Here is a 17,846-nt window from a genome sequence, read left to right as displayed (position 1 = left end):
ATTCTCTCCATCAGTCTCAAGGCCATGGAGTCGGTTCTATTATTTCCACCTTACAGATAGGGAACTGAGACCCAGAGAGATTTAAGTAAATTGCCCAAGGTCACTCAGAGCCAAGATTTGAACCCAGGTTCTTCAACTTGAGGCCTTGCACTCCCAATCACTCCGCTATATTTAAACCAGGAACGGAAAGCAATCTAGACTCCTGGGAGAGGCGGGTCAAAAGATGCCAGTGCTGACAGCCACACGTGTAGGGAGAGGGATGGACCGCAGAGAAGGTCAGTTTTGTAACAGCTAAGCACGTTTACTGTCCCAGCCAGTGGCAGGGCTGGCCAGCAGGTGGAATCTCAGAGCTGGCTCTCGGGACTGCAGTCAGGAATAAAAAAGTAAATTTGTGGAGGTGATAGTGAACACTGTGGAAGTGGAGGGGGCTGCTCAGGGAGAGAAGCCAAAGACAGAAGGGGTCAAGAGGGAGGGGGCCCAGGTCCAGGGTCCCAGGAAGGGGACTTTCAGAAGGCTGTGGCCAACACATCCAAGGCTGCAAAGATTAGCAGGAAGAAGGGACTGAGAGGTGGCTGAGGCAATTCCATAGTCACCTTGGATCTCCTGGTCCAGGTGGGGGGCTTGTGACACCAGCCCACCCAGCCAACCAGCCAATGAGACTGGCCCACAGAAAATATTCAACGCCACAAAGAGGGACAAATTGACAGATGGGAGTGATGCTTGGTTTCCCCTTCTGCAAGTGGGACTCCTGCTTCTAACAAGGCTCGACTGCAGTTACTTATTGAGGAGGCATCCAAGAGATGCAGGAGGGAAAAAGCTGTTTCTCCCACTGTCTGCTAAGTTTCCAGGAGAGGTCTGAACAGGTTGGGTGGTAGGAAATGCTCCCAGGAGGGAGTCCTAAAGCCAGCAACCACCCAGAAAGACTGACTTCAAACCCAACCCATGCAGCTCCACAGAGGAGAGCTCTGAGACAGGAAGGAGTGAGCCAATAGACCCCCAGGGGTGGGGAGCCCCACAAACCCAGTTCATTCAGAGACCGCAGCCTGGGCCTTTTATTCCATCCCTGCCCAGCCAAGAAGCCCTGGCAACAGGAGCTCTTGCAGGGGGAGCCACTTCCAGACTAATATCTCTGATGAACTTCCAACAAAGCCACACCCTCCCTTTGGCAGCCACATGGCCAGGTCTGCTGCCTAGAGGTGCCTATGTGTACAAAGGCATGGCTCCCAAAGTCTGTTCTGGAAAATCCATCTTGTGTCCCAAGGCGCTGAATACTAGGGTGGTTTCATATGCCCTTTCCCAGCTAGTCAGTCCCTCTTTTATCTGCAAGCCCCACTTCCAGATCACTGGCCTGCACTGCCTCCCACTGGCCACCTCCTGATGGCCCCTGCATGGTGTAAGGGGGTGGGGGGAGAGGGGTACCCCTGGAGCTCTCCTCCCAGCCCTGGAGTGGAGTTGCCAGTGGCCTCTCAGGAACCAGTGTGCTGGGCCAGGAACGCCCCACCCACTTGGCAGAGCCCTGGCCCCTCCCATCCCACACTGTACCCCGTCCTGGGGCTCCTGCAGCTCTGAAAGCAGCCCAGGTTCACTGAGTTTCTAATAGTTTCTCCAGCCCACCGCTCCAGTTGCAGAGAAAATGGCAATTGCCACAGGGGAAAACCAGCAGCCTCTGCCTGTCTTCCTGGCGTGGGAAGGGAGCAAAGGCATGTGTGAAGACAGCCTCTGCATAGGCCCCGCCCCGGGCACTCACCTGGCAGCAGCGATGGCCCTGGGGCTGCATGGGTCTAGAGGAGGAGAATTGAGGGGAAGAGTCCCGGCCCCTCCAGTGGGACACCCCCCCCCAGTAGTCTCCTCCCTCTCTATAGTCGGGCAGGTGACACAAGAATGCTGGGACTCTGGGGAGGACTCAGGGTGGGGACACCAGCCCAAGTCAAAGCCCATTTTGACGGAGCAACGATGAACCACAGCGAGAGTTCAGGGAGTGATATAAATATATTTTGGAAGCTGCCTGTGTACTCGGGGGTGAAGAACCAGCACAGAGGGCCGCCCAGGCCCAGCCACCTCCTCCCCCATCTCTCCACAGACCCACCCCACCCGCTTCTGTCTCTTTCTAGGCTTCAGGAGGAGGGTCAAGAGGGGTCTCCAGGGAGATGAGGGGGAAGTGTCGGGGGGCTAGGTGGAAGCAGCAGAGTGGCAGCATCATGCCCCAGGGCTGAGGGGCAGGAGACCAGCACTCTCCAGCTTGAGGCCTCAGGGCCTATTCCTCCAGGGCCTTGGGAATGGGGGGCGTGGGAGAGGCGCTACGGAAGACCCACGCGCCCTACTTCGCCCTTCCCTGTCCATCCCAGACCCACTCAACTCCCACCGTGCCTAAGAAAATGGGATGGCATGAGGGGTAGGCACCACGGGCACGTGGGAGGGGGAGGGAGGGAGAGACGACTGAAACCCCCGCCCCCAGGTCAGCTACAATCAGGAGGACGGGTGGGAAAGGCAGCAGGTCCCCAGAAGGCCAGGAGAACCAGGAAAGGGGCAGGTGCCCCCACGGCCCTTGCGGTCACTGCAGCCGGGCCTACCACTAACAGCCCAGCAGCTCCACGCGAAGGGTGATGCGGTTGTGCCAGGCCACAGGCAGGATGCGCACAAAGCGAGCCAGGAAAGGCGCCTCAAACATGTTCTTCTTGTGGGAATTATTGTCCATGTTGCCAGGGAAGATCTAGAGACACAGAGGGGGTCAGGAGGGCCCCAGAGCCAGCCTTCCTCCCCTCAGGGCCCCGGATCCCACTCGCAGGGCATCCCTGGAGTGGGGAGGGAAGGACAGCTGGACACACACTCACCTTGCTTTCCACGGCCCCCTGGTCCCTGTACTCAGTCCAGTTCACACCATCGTCACCATAGGCCACCTTGTAGGCTGCCACATATTGGATGTGGCCAAAGTCTCGGGCCCCCTGGGTGATGATGCCAGTCACTCGCTTCTGAGAGCCCAGGTCAATCTACAGGAAAAAAAAAAATCCACCCCATCTTCTTTGCTTGGACCATCTCCAGTAAGGTGGGAAAAGGCAGACACACTGGGGCATACAATCTAGTTTTGGAAAAACTACTTCACTTGGCAGAGCCTCAGTTTTCCATCTATAAAATGGGCATAAATAATTCCACTTACTTTGTCAGACACTGTTAAGCACTTTGATGCAATGAAGCTCAGATTTCAGAGCCTGGGCTCCAGCCAACTCACTGCCAACCCCTTATAGGATAGGAACAGGGACAGGGGAGGCCATAGCCTACAGGGACATGAACTGCTCCTGAGGCCCCTGCAGGGCTGTCCACAGCCTGACATTGGTCCTGAGGGACTCCAAAGGCAGGCAGCTCCTCACGGAACCCTGCCCCACAGGCTAATGTGCTTGTTGGGGCCTAGAGATGCCCCTCCTGCCCCCCAGTTCCCTGCCCATCCCAGGGAGCCTGCCGGCTGCCCCTGGGCAGGCAGTGCGAAGACCCAGGCTGCAAACCCAACTCACTGCCAACAAGCGGGTGAGCCCCAGGCAAATCCTCACCCTGCCGGGACCCAGTTTCCTCATCTATAAAATGAGCGGATGCTCTGGTTTTCCATGACTCTCCTGTGCTTCCCAATTTCAATGAAATCCAAGGGCTGTCACATGGTGTGTTCTCAGACAGCAAGTTAGAGAGCATCCTCTGAGTGCAGGCAGAGAAATCCTGAGGTGTCTGTCCCTCCTCCATCCTGCCCTGCTGTACGTGGGCTCAGCCTTATCACCCTGTGGCAGCCAATGGAGGTGGCCCTACCCCTACACACACACACACACACACACAGACACACACACACACTCACCACCACCTGGGGCTGGGGGCCTTGGTGGAAGCAGCACTGAGCTCCCCCACCATCCCCCCCTCTGGAGTTACAGAATCAGGAGAAAGGTGGGGATATGAGAGGAAGAAGGAGCAAAGCCGAACACAAACAAGGCCGTGCAGAAACTCCCTCTTGGGGAGCAGAAGCCTGGGTTGGGCCAGGGTCATAGATCCAACAGCCCCACCCAAACCCACCCAACGCCAACCTACCCCAGCCCTGCACCCCAGGGGGAGCCTGACCCACCTGAAGCCACTCAGAGGCACTGTTGGTCTGGGCGGTCCAGGCGTTGAACTTGCCCTGATTATCCAGCCGCGCGTAGGAGGGATACCAGCTAAACGCACTGAGGCCCCAGGTTTTGTAGAAGCTGGAGGCTGTGATCTGCTTGCTGGGGATGGTGTTGTCCTTCAGGCCTAGGGGTTCGGCGCATCCTGCCAACAAGGCGGGTGCTGTCACCCAGATCTGGGGTCCACAGCCTCCCAGGGGTATGAGCGTGAGGTGGTGAAGGGGAAAGAACTCTGTGGCTCCTGACCGACCTCTGGCATCCTCTTAGACAACAGACGGAAGATCCTTCCACCTTTTAGGGCCAACCATTCTATTAGCTTACTGACAGCCCCACCCACTCCTCAGCTCAGCTCCCACCCAGCGCCCCTCACTTGCTCTGCACAGATCACCCACCGCTCTTCTCCCTCTGCACCACGGCAGGCCCTGACCCACCACCTCCACCCTCCTTCAAGGCCTGACTCATGGGACACCTCCTCCAAGAAGCCTGCCCTGACCACCTCACTTGGGTGGGACTTCTCCCTTCTCTGGACTCACAGCACTTCCTCTGTCACTCCTACAGTACAGCTGCTATTCACACTGCTGAGTCCTGGGATAACCATCAAGAGTGCTAATAACAATCATCTCACTGACTCAGTGCTGACTTCAGTCATTTAATCTACCACACAAAAACCGGAACGAAGAGGATATTAGTAACCCCATTCCACAGATGAGAAAACTGAGGCTGAGAGACATTAAGCATTGTGCCCAAGTCTCACACACACACACACACACACTCCTCATCACCATGTCACACTGTGACACTATCTCCACCATTCCTGCACCAACCCAGAGCCGTGGAGGCCTGCCTGGTGGTGACCCAGCGATGAGCAGGACAATATTCCTGCTCTCTAGCAGGTGGAAGCAGAAAAGTCAGAATTCCTGGGGCTCAGGAACAACCCTGTATCTCTGCCCCACAGCCCCTCCCAGAGGGCCTTCACACACTCACTACCTGGCATGCTGTCAGAGAGGCCTGGGAGGGCTACCTGAGAAGCTGGCCTTGGTTTCACTCAGGCCTGCTCCAAACACTCAGGAATGTGCTGGCTGTTCTGCACCTGCAGATGGCCAGAACAGTTGGGAACGGGCAGGAGATAAAACTCCCAAAAGAACGAAGGGCGTGTCTCACACGTGGCAGAATCACCACTGTACAACTGCCTGTCCCTTTGCAAAGTCAGGAGTGGGAGAGTGGGCTTGGAAAGTGATGGCTCCATCTGGGAGCTGACTATAGTACCCAGTGCTTTACCTCACTGTCTCCCCACACGCTCACTCCCTTGCCAGTAAAGACATTTGCCTCCAGAGTGTGCTGATGCCGACCAATCGTACCATCTCCTCGTGACGGTGGTGCACCAGGTAACCTCTACCCTGCTCCCACAAAGAGAGGCTGCTGGGCTGGGAGGTGGCTCATCCCACGGCTCCAGACCTGGAGGGCCATGAGGCCGGCCCAAGGCTGGAACACTCTGCAGAGGACACCAAGGCATCATTTGCCCATGGGGGACCCTTCTACAGATCAACTGCTTCCAGCAGTTCATGCCCCCATCACTTACGGCATGTCAGACAGCCTTCCACATAAAATGCCCTGGGCGGGGCGCCAAGCCGAGAGCAGGACTGTCAGCTCCACCACTTGCTATGCAGCCCTGGGAAGTCCCTCTCCTCTCTGGTCCTCAGACTCCCCATCTATAAAATGAGGTACCAGAGCAGTGCTTCTCACAGATCACCTGGGGACCTTGTTAATATGAGAAAGTCAAGAAAGTCTCAGAAAGTCAAGGGTGGGGCTGGCAGTTTGCATTTCTACAAGCTCCCAGGTGATGCTCATCCTGCTGGTCCATGGAGCTCACTTTAGTAGAAGGCTCTAATCTGCCCAATCCATTGACCCCACCACCCTGATCCAAGCCACCTTATCTTCCCACGTGTCTCTCCCCTCACTCACAGCGGCCCTCTGCCCCCATTCTCCCTATACAGCATAAGGGAGCTCTTCTAGACCCAACTCTAATCGTGTCCTATTAGCACTCCCTCCACAATGGCTGCCCCTTGTTCTCAGGATAAAGACCTGAATCCTTAAAATGGTCTACGTGGCCCCTGCCTGGTCCACCTCTGCCTACCTCTCCAGCCTCATCACCCACCAAGCTACCCCTCATTCTCTAGGCTCCAGCTCCATTGGTCTCCCTTCTATCCTTCACATGCCCCAGGGCCTTCGCATGTGTCAATTCCTTGCCTGGGATGCCCTTTCCAAGTTCTTCACGTGGCTTGATCTCCATCATTCAAGCCTCTACTCAAATGCCATCCAACACAGCAGTCCCCATGCCGTTCCCTCTCTTCACCCCAAGTCACCCTCATCACATCTCCCTCTAATGTTTCCTTCATAGTTCTTGCTGCTATCTGACCTTTCTTTTATTTGATCCTTGTTTCACATCAGCCTCCCTCATTAGAATGCAATTTCCATGAGGTCAGGGATCTCACCAATATTGCTCCCTAGAGCCAGGCACTCAGAAGGAGCTTAATAAATATCTTAATAAATGTCTATCTACTGAGTTAAATAACTAATCAATTCACCAAGGACACCTTGCCCGCTGGTGAAGAGGAATCCTGGTGCAGGGCATGCCCAGAAATGCCCAGACCTCAGCCCCACGCACGTGCACACAGGCACACACCAACACTCTCTCCAGGTGACCGGAATGCCTACGAGGGAAAGGAGATGGTCCAGTCCTTGAGGGAAGCAGACAGAAAAACTTCACTTCCTCGGCTTGCCAGACTCACCCTCTCTTGGCCTTGGAGGTAACTGGCTGTGACAGGCCTAGGCTGGAAATTAGCCAAAGGCTTCAGACTATGACAGTGAGTAGTGAGGGACTCCAGGGAGAGGAGCCCAGGCTGGGGGGCCCCAGACCTGTCTGTGTCCTTTACCAATCGCCTGAATTTCCTTTTAGCAAAAGGCAAAGTCTTTAACTCCCCACTTAAAACAGTTAGGCTTGGGGGACTTCCCTGGTGGTCCAGTAGTTAAGACTCCATGCTCCCCATGCAGGGGGCCTGGGTTCGATCCCTGGTGGGGGAACTAGATCCCACATGCATGCTGCAACTAAGGATCCCGCATGCCGCAACTAAGACCTGGTGCAGCCAAAATAAATAAATATTTAAAAAAAAAAAGAACAGTTAAGCTCAAAAAGCAGTGACCCTGGGAGCAAGAATATGCTGGCTCAAGTTCATACTTAAAAAAAAAGACTAAACCCAGACAGTCACTGAACTGAGCTCTGAGTGGTATTGGGCAGTAACTAAAACGGGATAACAGAAAGAGGTGCCACAGGGAGTGGAAGGGGGAGCAGAGGGTGGGTCTTGGGTTAAGATGAGAAAGACAGCGAGCACCTCTGCTCTGCAGCTCTGCCTAGTGAGCCCTACAGTTCTGCCGGTGGCCAGCAGGTGGCACTGTGGCTGCAAAAAGAGGGAAATATCCAGACCTCAGAGAAGGCAAGGCTGGGCTGAGCTGGGCAGAGACAAGGCCCTCAGCCCAACCTCTGCACCCTGACCTCTCCAGTGGTGAGATTTTTTATGACTCAGAAGAAACCTATCCCCTTCTGGTCCCCCATCCCTCCATCTGAGAATCTCTCCGGAAAGAGCAACAAGAATCACCATCCCCGGGCTTCCCTGGTGGCACAGCGGTTGAGAGTCCGCCTGCCGATGCAGGGGACACGGGTTCGTGCCCCGGTCCAGGAGGATCCCACATGCCGCGGAGCGGCTGGGCCCGTGAGCCATGGCCGCTGAGCCTGCGCGTCCAGAGCCTGTGCTCTGCAACGGGAGAGGCCGCAACAGTGAGAGGCCCGCGTACCGCAAAAAAAAAAAAAAAGAATCACCATCCCCAGGGGACTTCCCTGGAGGTCCAGTGGTTAAGACTTAACCTTCCAATGCAGGGAATGCAGGTTCGATCCCTGGTCAGGGAGCTAAGATCCCATATGCCTCTCAGCCAAAAAACCAAAACATAAAACAGAAGCAATATAGTAACAAAATCAATAAAAACTTTAAAAATTGTCCTCATCAAAAAAAAAATCTTTAAAATAAAAGCACCATCTCCAGCCCTATGACCCTAGAAGTCCCCATGTTTCTCTTGAATGCAGGCTACAGGTTTGGGGGAAGAAACAGTGGATGGGTAGGTGTCAGAAGCCCAGGAATTCAGACCAACTTTTAATACCTACCAGCTGGTGTGCCCCTGATAAACAATTTATCTGGGCCTCATTTTCCTCATTCATTCATTCACTCACTCATCCATCAATATTTACTGAGTGCCTATGAGCCAGGCTCTGTTCTAGGCACTGGGAATGCAGCAGTGAACAAAACAAACTCCTTGCCCTCGTGGAACTGACATCTGCAAAAGAGAACTAATGCTACATGTTCTAGAAGCTCAAGGAACCAATCAGAGTTAATTAAGTGAAAATATTTTGAAAATTGAAGTGGTGTCTTTTTTCCTCTACCAACCAGCAAAGAGCAAACACCTGGGCAGGACTGCTGATGGCCAGATGATCCCTCTTGTGGCCATCTCCTGTGAGAGCCCAGGTTCCTGGGCCTTGCTGCTACCCTACTCAGCTCAGCCTGGCTGAGAAAAGAGGGGGCAGGGAAAGCCATCTCCGAGGATTACAGAGCCTCCAGCACTCACCATTCAACTCACAGCCAAGGAGCTCAAAGCGAAGGGTGCAGCCCCGGTGGCAGATCATGGGCACCAGTCTCACATACTGCACCTCCAGAGGGGTTTCAAACAGGTTGACCTTCAGGCCGCTGTTGTCCACATTACCCATAAATATCTAGGAGAGAAGAGGCAGATTGGAGGAGTGGGTCAGTGTGGGCAGTCCCACTTCCTGGGGTGGTCTCCCCTTCCTCTTTGGGCCTGGAGGCAGAGGTGGGCTTAGCAGAGCCAGGAGGGGCTCAGCCCTTCCTCTGGCCACCTCACAGCCCTCAACACAGATTCCCTTTTTCAGATCTTCCTTGGTCACCATGGGGCCTGGGCATAAAGCCCCGTCTTTTGCACAGGGCCACCTGTGATCTATAGGGTGCCTCCGTGCAAATTAGGGAAAGGTACTCCTTTCTCAAAAGACGTTTTTATAACAATTTTCCCACAGATAGAAGTACACAAACATGACGTGAATGGTGCTGACTTAATAATGACACCAGTATACAACCTGTATGACTGTACATGGTATCCCTGACGGCTCTGAATGCATCCCATATCTACCACTACCGCCACCCTCAACGAGTCACTGAACCTTTTTGAGTCTCACTATTCTTATCTATAAAGTGGGGCTATTACTTTTAACCACAGAGCACGGGCACAATCTGGGTTTCCCAAATTCTTCAAACCAAGATACACCTGAAAACCCACCTCATGGCCAATCATCCAGGGCACTCTCACCTCATTGGGGGCCCTCAAACGGCGCTGGAGCCCCAGGGGTTGCTGACCACAGCCCTTCTTTAGGGCTCACGACAAACCTCACCTTATCTCCTGACTCCCCTGCACGCTGGATGAACTGGAACTTGCGCCCATTGGTGCTGTAGGCCACCTTGAAAGTCTTCAGGTACTCAGCACTGCCTGCACGGCTAGCACCCTGCGTCACCACACCCGTCACCCGCATCTTCCGCATCAGGTTCACCTGGACCAGGACAGGAAGGACAGAACCCCTATCTCCCAGGTTCTTTTCACCGCCATCACTCCCCCAGCCCAGAAGGAGAACAACCCAAGCAGGACAAATAAGGGCAGCTTTCTCATCCGGCCCTCTCCAGGCTTTGGGCCCAGTGCTCAGGGAAGCACACAAGGACAAGCTTCCAGAGGCCTCGCACAGTGCAAAGAGCCCCTCTACAGCCTAGCGTTCACTCCCCCTCATCCTGCCCATGCACTCCAGGCCCCCCAAAGCTGCCCTCTACTTAAAGATACTTCACCCGTGGGAATCTGCTACCATGCTACCTGGATCCCGGTTATGAATCCTCCCGTGGTGACCCCCATCCCACCTTCTTCATTCCCATCACGCTACGCACCCCTGAGCCGTCCCTTCCATACCTGGATCCAGGGGCTTCTGTCGTAGTTGCTGGATGTCCATGCGTTGACAATGCCCGTGAGGTGCAGGCGGGCCAGATACGGAGCCCAGCGCTGCAAACCCATGAAACCCAAGTGCATGGACGAGGCGGAGATCTGGGAGTCGGCGATAGCGCCTGTCTCCATACCCAGCGGCGAGGTGCAGACTGAGGGGGGAGGGGGCAGTCAGAGGGCCACCCGAGCATCCGGGGCCCAGAGGACACAAGAACAAGACAGTGTGGCCTCTGCCGGGGACCCAGAGCTGAGACCATGAAGGGACAATGAAGGCCAAGGAGGAGATACCAAGACAAGGTGCACAGTGAGGAAGAGAGGGGCCGGGCAGAGTCACTGGGGGTTGGGACCCTGGGCTGCCAGAAGGTTCTAGGGCAGGCCGGCACTCATGGTACTGCCATGACTGGCAGCTGGTGTCCCCCAGCAGGCTGCAGGAGGTGGTCTCGTTCTTACAGGATATGGAGCAGCAATTATTCGAGGTGGGGGTGGGCTGCTGAGTGAATAGCAGCGTGGCCTCCTCTTCCTTCGTGCCCCCGCCCCATCAGCAGGACCGCCACACCCAGCCTGGTCCCTGGCTCCCCCAGGAGGATGGCTGCGGAAGAAGCGACGCCTCAGACAGCAGTGAACGGTACTCGTACTGCACATAAAGCAAGAAGCACATCTGCCTGGAGGTTTCTAGAATCCCACTGGCAGGAGTTTTCTGGATGGGGTGTGAGTGCCATTCTGCTTTCCCTCATACCCTTTGCCCCTTCTAGCTACTGGTCCTGACCCAGCCATCTGGGAAGCTGCCCCTGGCCAAGCGATGTGGTCCTTGGGGGCTGAGCCTGTGTGCCTGGGGCTCAGCTCCCAAGCAGAGAACCCGGGACAGATCCACTCTTATTCCAAAATCCCAGGCTCACGCCAAGCTCGGTGTCTGACATTCTCGCAGGGAGAGTGAGGCACAAGGGAGGCCATACACCCGAGATCAGAGCCGGCCACTGGCTAAGCAGAGACCTGAAGCCAGGTCTGCTCTGCTCTGTCCTCACAGCCCCCATGCCCACACCCAGAGGGCCCCAAACGTGCATTCTTTGGGCCTGTGGGGTCCTGGTGGGCTCCAAGGAAACACACCATGTAACAGATAAGGAGGGGCTGCAAAGGTCTCTCTGGGGGTGTTCCTCCAGCTTTGTGGTTGCCTCCTGCCTTCTGCCCCTGGTGCTGCCATATCCAGCCTGGGACAGACCCCAGGCTGAGAAGAAGAAGGAGGCTAGATGAGTAATCCCCACTCAGGCACACCCAGGGTTACCTGGGCTCCCAGCAGCGTAATTAGTAGGCCCACCTGGCCCCACCCAGGGCTCTGTCAGCTTTGGCGACCCCGCCCCCCCCACATTCCTTCACCCAGTATCTCAGACACATCGGCCTCAGCCCAGGGCCCAGGGCCCAGGCCCCCGGGGCTGTCTCCTCTAAGATGAAGGGCGTCACAGGCACTTCATCTGCTCTCCCCCAGGAGCTGGCTCCCACTGGGCTGGCCCTGCCCTCCCTCCTCCTCCCGGAGCCCAGCCCCACATCTGCCTACAGCAGGACCACCAGCCCCCTGCCCGCAGTGCTCAGTGACAGAGCCACTGGACTGCAGACGTCTGGCAACGCCCCCCCTACTCCCCCTACCCCTGCGCCTAGACATGGCCTCACGTGCCCCACAGCAGGTGAAGAAGAGTCCTGGTTTGTGGGAGGGACCCCAGCCAGGCCAGGAGGGAGACGCCGTGCACAGACAATGCTGGCCAGGTCTGCCAGGTACCCGCCCAGCACCGGTCTGTGGCCACGTGGATGACCAAGCAGGCCAGGCGGGTCAGCCCCTCTGCACACGCAGGGCCTCTGAGCGCCTGACCGTGAGGGGATGACCCAGCCTGCCCAGGCCTCTCCCTCTTCCCAGAGCTCTGTGATGAAGCCAGAGGTCAGACCTGGGCCAGAACTGTCAGACCCTGAGGCTCAAACCTTATTAACTAATCTCCTGGGCCCCAAAAGATTAAGAATCTGTTGGTTTTCCCCTCTTGGTAGAAAAATGTAAAGACTTTACCCTAATGCTGTGTGTCTGGTTCATGGTGACATAAAATAACACTCCCACGACCTCTGGGGTTACCACCAGCCCTCACTCCCCTGCAGAGACATCAGGCCTGGCCTGCAGTCCCAGGAGAGAGGGCCAGGCAGGAAGAAGCCTGGGGAGGGACAACAGGGTCCCCTGCCCCTCCCCCCCACACCACCCTGGCCTAACTGAGGCTCTGTCCCCTGCCTCAATGCACCCTGACCCAGGAATAAGGCCAGCACACTGCCTGGGCTGCCAGGACTGTGGCTCAGGGTCTGCCTCCTGGAACAGGCACCCCCAGATACTCACCGATCTCACAGTGGATGCCTGTGTAGCCATGAGGGCACTTGCAGATGTACTGGGTGAAGACATCCCCTCGGTGGAAGTCGTCAATCACCTGGCATTCGGCATCATTGTGGCAGGGATTTGGGAAACAGGGACCTGGGGAGAGGGAGGCAGGTGAGATGGGCAGGTGATCAGGAAGGAGCTGGAGACAGGCAGAAGCAGATGGGCCAAGCCCAAAAGGACCCTCCGCCCAAACTTGGCCCACTGCCCGCTTCCTCCAACCATCTCGTCCCTCCCCCCTCCCAATCTGCCCGATGGGGCCTGGGCCAGCCTGGAGCCAAGAAGGGTCATGGGTAGGTGAGTCAGCCCAAGTGAAGGAAGCACCCAGCTTTCCAAGTGACCTGGGAGCTTCCAGGGAAAAGCTGGCGGGCAACAGGAGGGGTGCTGGGGACCAGTGTCCACTTCGGGAGGAGCTCAGCCCAGCAGCCTGGGCTGCAACTGGGAGCCAGTGGGAAGCAGCAGGGATGTCCCAGGGCGGGTACCTCTCTCAGTCTCATTGCATATGAGGCCCGTGAAGCCTTCAGGGCAGAGGCAGTGGAAGGGGGGTTTTCTGTCCTGGTCCAACAAGCAGGTCCCACCATGCAGGCACTGGCTGGAGTCACAGAAGTCACCTGCAATAACAGCTCTGAGTCAGGAACAAGTCGTTCATTGAGTAAATATCTGGGGGGCCAACTACCATGTACGTCCTGGGCCCCTGAGACAGAGAAATCAGATGCAGTCTAGGCCTCAAGAAGCCAGAGGAAAGCCGCAGACAAGTCACCACATAATGAAGAGGGGCCATGAGCTCTGACGGAAGCCTGCATGAGGGGCCAGCGGAGGATGGTTTCTGCCAGGGAGCAGGAAGTTTCAGAGGTGGGGACATTTGAGCTACTTTAAAAGTCAGAGAGGGAGGGACTTCCCTGTCGGTCCAGTGGTTAAGACTCTGTGCTTCCAATGCAGGAGGCACAGGTTCGATCCCTGGTCAGGGAACTAAGATCCCACATGCCCTGTGGCATGGCCAAAAAAAAAAAAAAAAGTCAGAGTGGGAGGGTGTCAGCCTGGGGAATGAGGAAAGAACTTTCTTCAGAAAAGCAGAAGCACAGAGGACATGGTATGCTGGGGAACAGTAAGACATCGCTGAAAAGGGAGACTGGTAGGGACTCTTAAGAATGACAAGTTTAGACTTTTCAGCCTGCAGAACAAGGGCTCTTAACCTTCCTTTAGTCTCCCCACCATTGTCCACCAGGAAAAAAAAGTCAGAGATTCTCAAGCATGAGGTGGGAGTGGGGAAGCCATTTCTTAGTTGGGGATGGAGAATGTCAAGCAAAGGCCATCTGCAGAGATGTGGATGCACTGCCCAGGGTGGGGAGGCATCCTGTAGCTACACAAAGATCCCTCTGGCTCTGTGTGGAAACAGGACAGGAGCAGGTGAGGTAGGAAACCAGGAGAGCATCAGGGAGGCTGTCACAGGCCTCCTGGTAAGACAGGAAGTCAGGCGAAGGGGTGAGGAAGGAGGACAGATTTGAGAAAAACTGGACAACGAGTAGAGGTGTGAAGAGGGCTAAAGAGGACATCACAGCTTCTGGCTGGGGGCCTGGCTGACAGATGTGTACTGTTAGCCTGTCCCCAATCCCTTGACTCGAGTGAACTTCAGCCCACTAGGTCAGCCAGGCCTGCAGAGCACCTTCTAGCTGAACTTAGCATCCCAGAAGGGCTGCCTCAGACCCCACACCCAAACCTGTCATTTGGGGTAAAACATGAGACATCTTTTTTCCTCACTGCAGAGTCAAGCCATCCCAGGCTGGAGGCCCTCCTGAGATCCCAAAGCCCCAGAGACCAGGGCGGGGGCTCCAGGGAAGGGAACACTGTTAATGAGCAATGGAGGCCTCAGAGCTCCACCTCAGCGTGGGCCTCGGGAGCTTAAGGAGGCTCCCAATGAGCTATTAGTCACTGGCTTTAAATAGCAGGTTAATCCCCTCCCTGACCTGACAGGCGGTGGGCACTGCCACGGCAGAGGCTTGAGAATGGCCAGAGCCCTGGGCTCCCGACCAGGCAAGGTCCAACTCCCCTCTCTCCCCCTCCCAAAGTGCCCTCTCCCTGTACTGCTCCAGGGCAAAGCAGGTGAGTGGGCAAAAGGGAAAGGGAAAGGTCTCCCCTATCTGGCAGGCCCTTGACTGACTCACCTGTGCACTGCAGCTGTGGTACTTCCCCCTTCCCACAAAGCCAGGTCACCCTCCACAAAACCGCCTTTGGGATTTCAGTGTCCTACCCTCTTTGGGAGATTTCCCCAGAGACATTTTGCCAGGGCTCAGGCTCTGGGGCCAGAGAGGAGTGGCAAGGGACTTTTAAGACCCAGCCAGCTCTCCATGTCTCAGGGGAGCTTGGAGAGGCCTTAGGCTTCCACTCCAAGCCTGGGGGTCAGACTGGCACCGGATGGCACAGCCAGGGCTCATCTGGGACCCACCCACCCACCCCCAACTTGCTTCAGCCAATCCTATTTCTATGAGAAAATGATGGAGGGGGTGCCTGAAGAGTCTTTGTCATCTCCCCCCACCCCGTGGGCACCCTTTCCTCAGCCCACTGTGAAGCGAATAGGGCATCCCCATGACCACCCTGCTGGAGGCCCATTTGCCGGCAGGATGCGTCCTAGGCGGGGGAGGAGGACCAAGGAAGATAAAGCAGCAGCCCAAGGCCGCAGGGGGAGGGGGGTAGTCAGGAGCCGCCACCTCAGGAGGGAGCCCTTTTCCAAGTCCCTCCCCAGGCTCCTCGCCCCCTCTTGGGTCCCAGCTGGAGGCCCTTCCATTCCACCGACTCCCCAGCCCTTCGCTTATCTGACCAGACACCTACTTTGAAGCAGAGGATAAAAATTCCAGTGAACTGACCAGCCGCCAGGGCTGGGAAGGGAGTTACCAGGGAAAGTTGGCTGGAGAAGACTTATCAATACAAGAGTCCTAGAAACTTCCTGGTGGAAGGAGCGCGCGAGTCAGACACAGTTCAATGGCCTCATTTTACAGATGGGAAAAGAGAGGCCCAACACAGCGGATTCCTTTGTTCTGTGTAAGCCACATCCCTGGGGGAGGCTGGGCTGTCACCCAGTGTCCCGAGTCCCCGCCCAGCGCTCAAGCCTCTATCACCGCCAAAAGCCCTCCGGCGCGGAGACAGCAGGAGAGGCCGAGAGCACCCCCGCCTCCCTCCCGGGCGCAGCCGGAGAGGTCGCCCCTCCGCTTGGCGCCGGCTCTTTGACCAAGTTTGTAAACAGTGGAAGTAGAGGGAGGGCGCGGCGGCGAACTTCCGAGCGGCGCGGAGAGGAGGGGCGAGGGCGAGAGGGCGAGGGCGAGAGGGCGGCGCGATCGACTCACCGGAGAAGGCGAAGAGTCCCGAGGCGCAGAGGAGCGCGCCGCAGAGCGCGGCCAGCACACGGGGGCACGGCATGGTGTGGAGATGCGGGCCCGAGACCCGGCGCTTGGGCTGTTCAGACCCGGCGGTTCTCACTCCTTCTCCTGGACGGGAATAAATCAGGCAGCGCAGCACCTCCCACTGGGCCACGTGCTCCGCCCAGGCCCGCCAGAGGCGGACTCGGGGCGGGGCTCCGCGGCTGGGAGGGGATGGGGGGGAACCGAGGGCTCCGCGGCCACCCACTCCAGCTCCGGCCACGCTCGGCATCCCGCGTGGTGTTGGTGGTCACCAGGCCCTGAGTCCTGAGTCGACTGGGCTAGAAAGGGCTCAGAAGGAATTGTTTGTTCTTTGCTTTTTGATTTTTTGACTGTTGGCTTCAGAAAATATGCTAAACCTTATTCATAATAAGAAAAATGCAAACTACGAGTACCATGTTTCAGTTATCAGATTGGCAAGTATCAAATTATTAGCGCACCGTTAGTGCAAGGCTACGGGAACAGGCTCAAGGGAGAAAATGTAAACTGGTTCAAGTTATCAAGAGAGCTGTGTGGTAGTATCTATGAAAATGACAAATGCTGAGACAGTAAGACCTAGCAATTCCACTTACAGGAATTCACTCTACCAAAACTCACACGTATAAAATGACATACACAACGATATCATAGTATATCATAGCGGCATCCTTTGAAATGGTAAGAGACTAAAAAAAGAAAAGGAATCAGCATACTTTTTCTGTAAAGGGCCACATAGAAAATACTTGAGGATTTTCAGGCCATAAAGTCTCTGGGGCAACTATTCACCTCGGCCCTTGTAGCAGGAAAGCACCTCAATATTCCAGGAAATGAGCATAGCAGTTGCTAAAGGGGAAGGTAAGCAGGGTGTTAGGGTGGGAAGAGACTTGCTTGTCATGGTTGACCCTTTCCTAAATGATTCTTTTTTATCGTGTGCAGGTATTACATATTTACAAAAAATAATAATAATTTTAATAATAGTGTTCTAGTCAGACTAGACACAGGAAAAAAAAAAAAAAGAGCAGCCAGATATCTCCCCTACCAGGTATGTTGATACCTAAGTTGGGACTAGAGTCAGACATAACTACTGGCAGGAGGCCCTTCTTAAAACTATTCAGAAGGAAAATCACTACCTATGATCAACTCAATAGCCACAGAAAACGCATTTGGTAAAAAACCCCTTCGTGATAAAACAATCAACAAACCAGGAGTAAAAGGGAGCTTTCTCACCTCATATAGAATATCTATGAAAAACTCACAACTAATATTACACTTAATGGTGAAAGACTGAATGTTTCCCCTACAATCAGCAACAAGATAAAGAGATCTGCTCTCACCCCTTCTACTCAACACTGCAATGAACGTTCTAGCCAGGACAATTAGGCAAGAAGTAGAAATAAAAGACATCGAGGTTGGAAAGGAAGAAGTAACGCTATCTCTGTCTCTATTCACAGATTACACATTCATATATAGAAAAATCTAAAGAATCCACACACCAAAAAAAAAAGTCTATTAAAACCAATAAATGAGTTGAGCGAGGTCACAGGATACAAGGTTAATGTACAAAAACCTTGTGTAGTTTTTACACGGGAAATGAACAATACAAAAATGTGATTAGAGTTCAGTGGGATGGTATCTCCTTGGCCTGAATACCTTCTTACCCAGTACTAGATAATTTCAGGTCTTAGTTAGTGCTGCAAAGACAACACAACAATATGATGTGATTTGAATAAGGAGGAGGAAAGGGGGACATGTTTAAACAGGGTGGCCCAGAAAGGCCTCTTTAAAAAGGTAATTTTCACACTGACCCTGAATAAGAAGCCAGCCTTAGAA

The 17,846-nt window shown here is 55.1% G+C and overlaps 1 protein-coding gene across 1 annotated transcript; it reads right to left on the bottom strand.

Moving 5' to 3' along the window:
• Positions 1–1,784: 1,784 nt before the first annotated feature.
• On the bottom strand, positions 1,785–16,135 carry MFGE8 (milk fat globule EGF and factor V/VIII domain containing). Its single transcript, XM_022564031.3, has 9 exons — positions 15,966–16,135; positions 13,110–13,238; positions 12,592–12,723; positions 10,200–10,381; positions 9,640–9,795; positions 8,808–8,952; positions 4,097–4,281; positions 2,832–2,987; positions 1,785–2,710 (listed from the first exon to the last, which is right to left on the bottom strand). The coding sequence occupies exons 1-9, from the start codon at positions 16,036–16,038 to the stop codon at positions 2,573–2,575; spliced, it is 1,296 nt and encodes a 431-aa protein (XP_022419739.1). The 5' UTR covers positions 16,039–16,135; the 3' UTR covers positions 1,785–2,572.
• Between the last annotated feature and the right edge of the window lie 1,711 nt (positions 16,136–17,846).

The sequence above is a fragment of the Delphinapterus leucas genome, chromosome 2 (genome assembly GCF_059928025.1).
Source record: "Delphinapterus leucas isolate spDelLeu-1000000601 "Yukka" chromosome 2, BTC_Dleu_Yukka2, whole genome shotgun sequence".
In the NCBI taxonomy this organism is placed as follows: Eukaryota; Metazoa; Chordata; class Mammalia; order Artiodactyla; family Monodontidae; genus Delphinapterus; species Delphinapterus leucas.
Note: the sequence above shows the minus strand (reverse complement) of the source record. Positions and strands in the feature narration are given on the sequence as shown.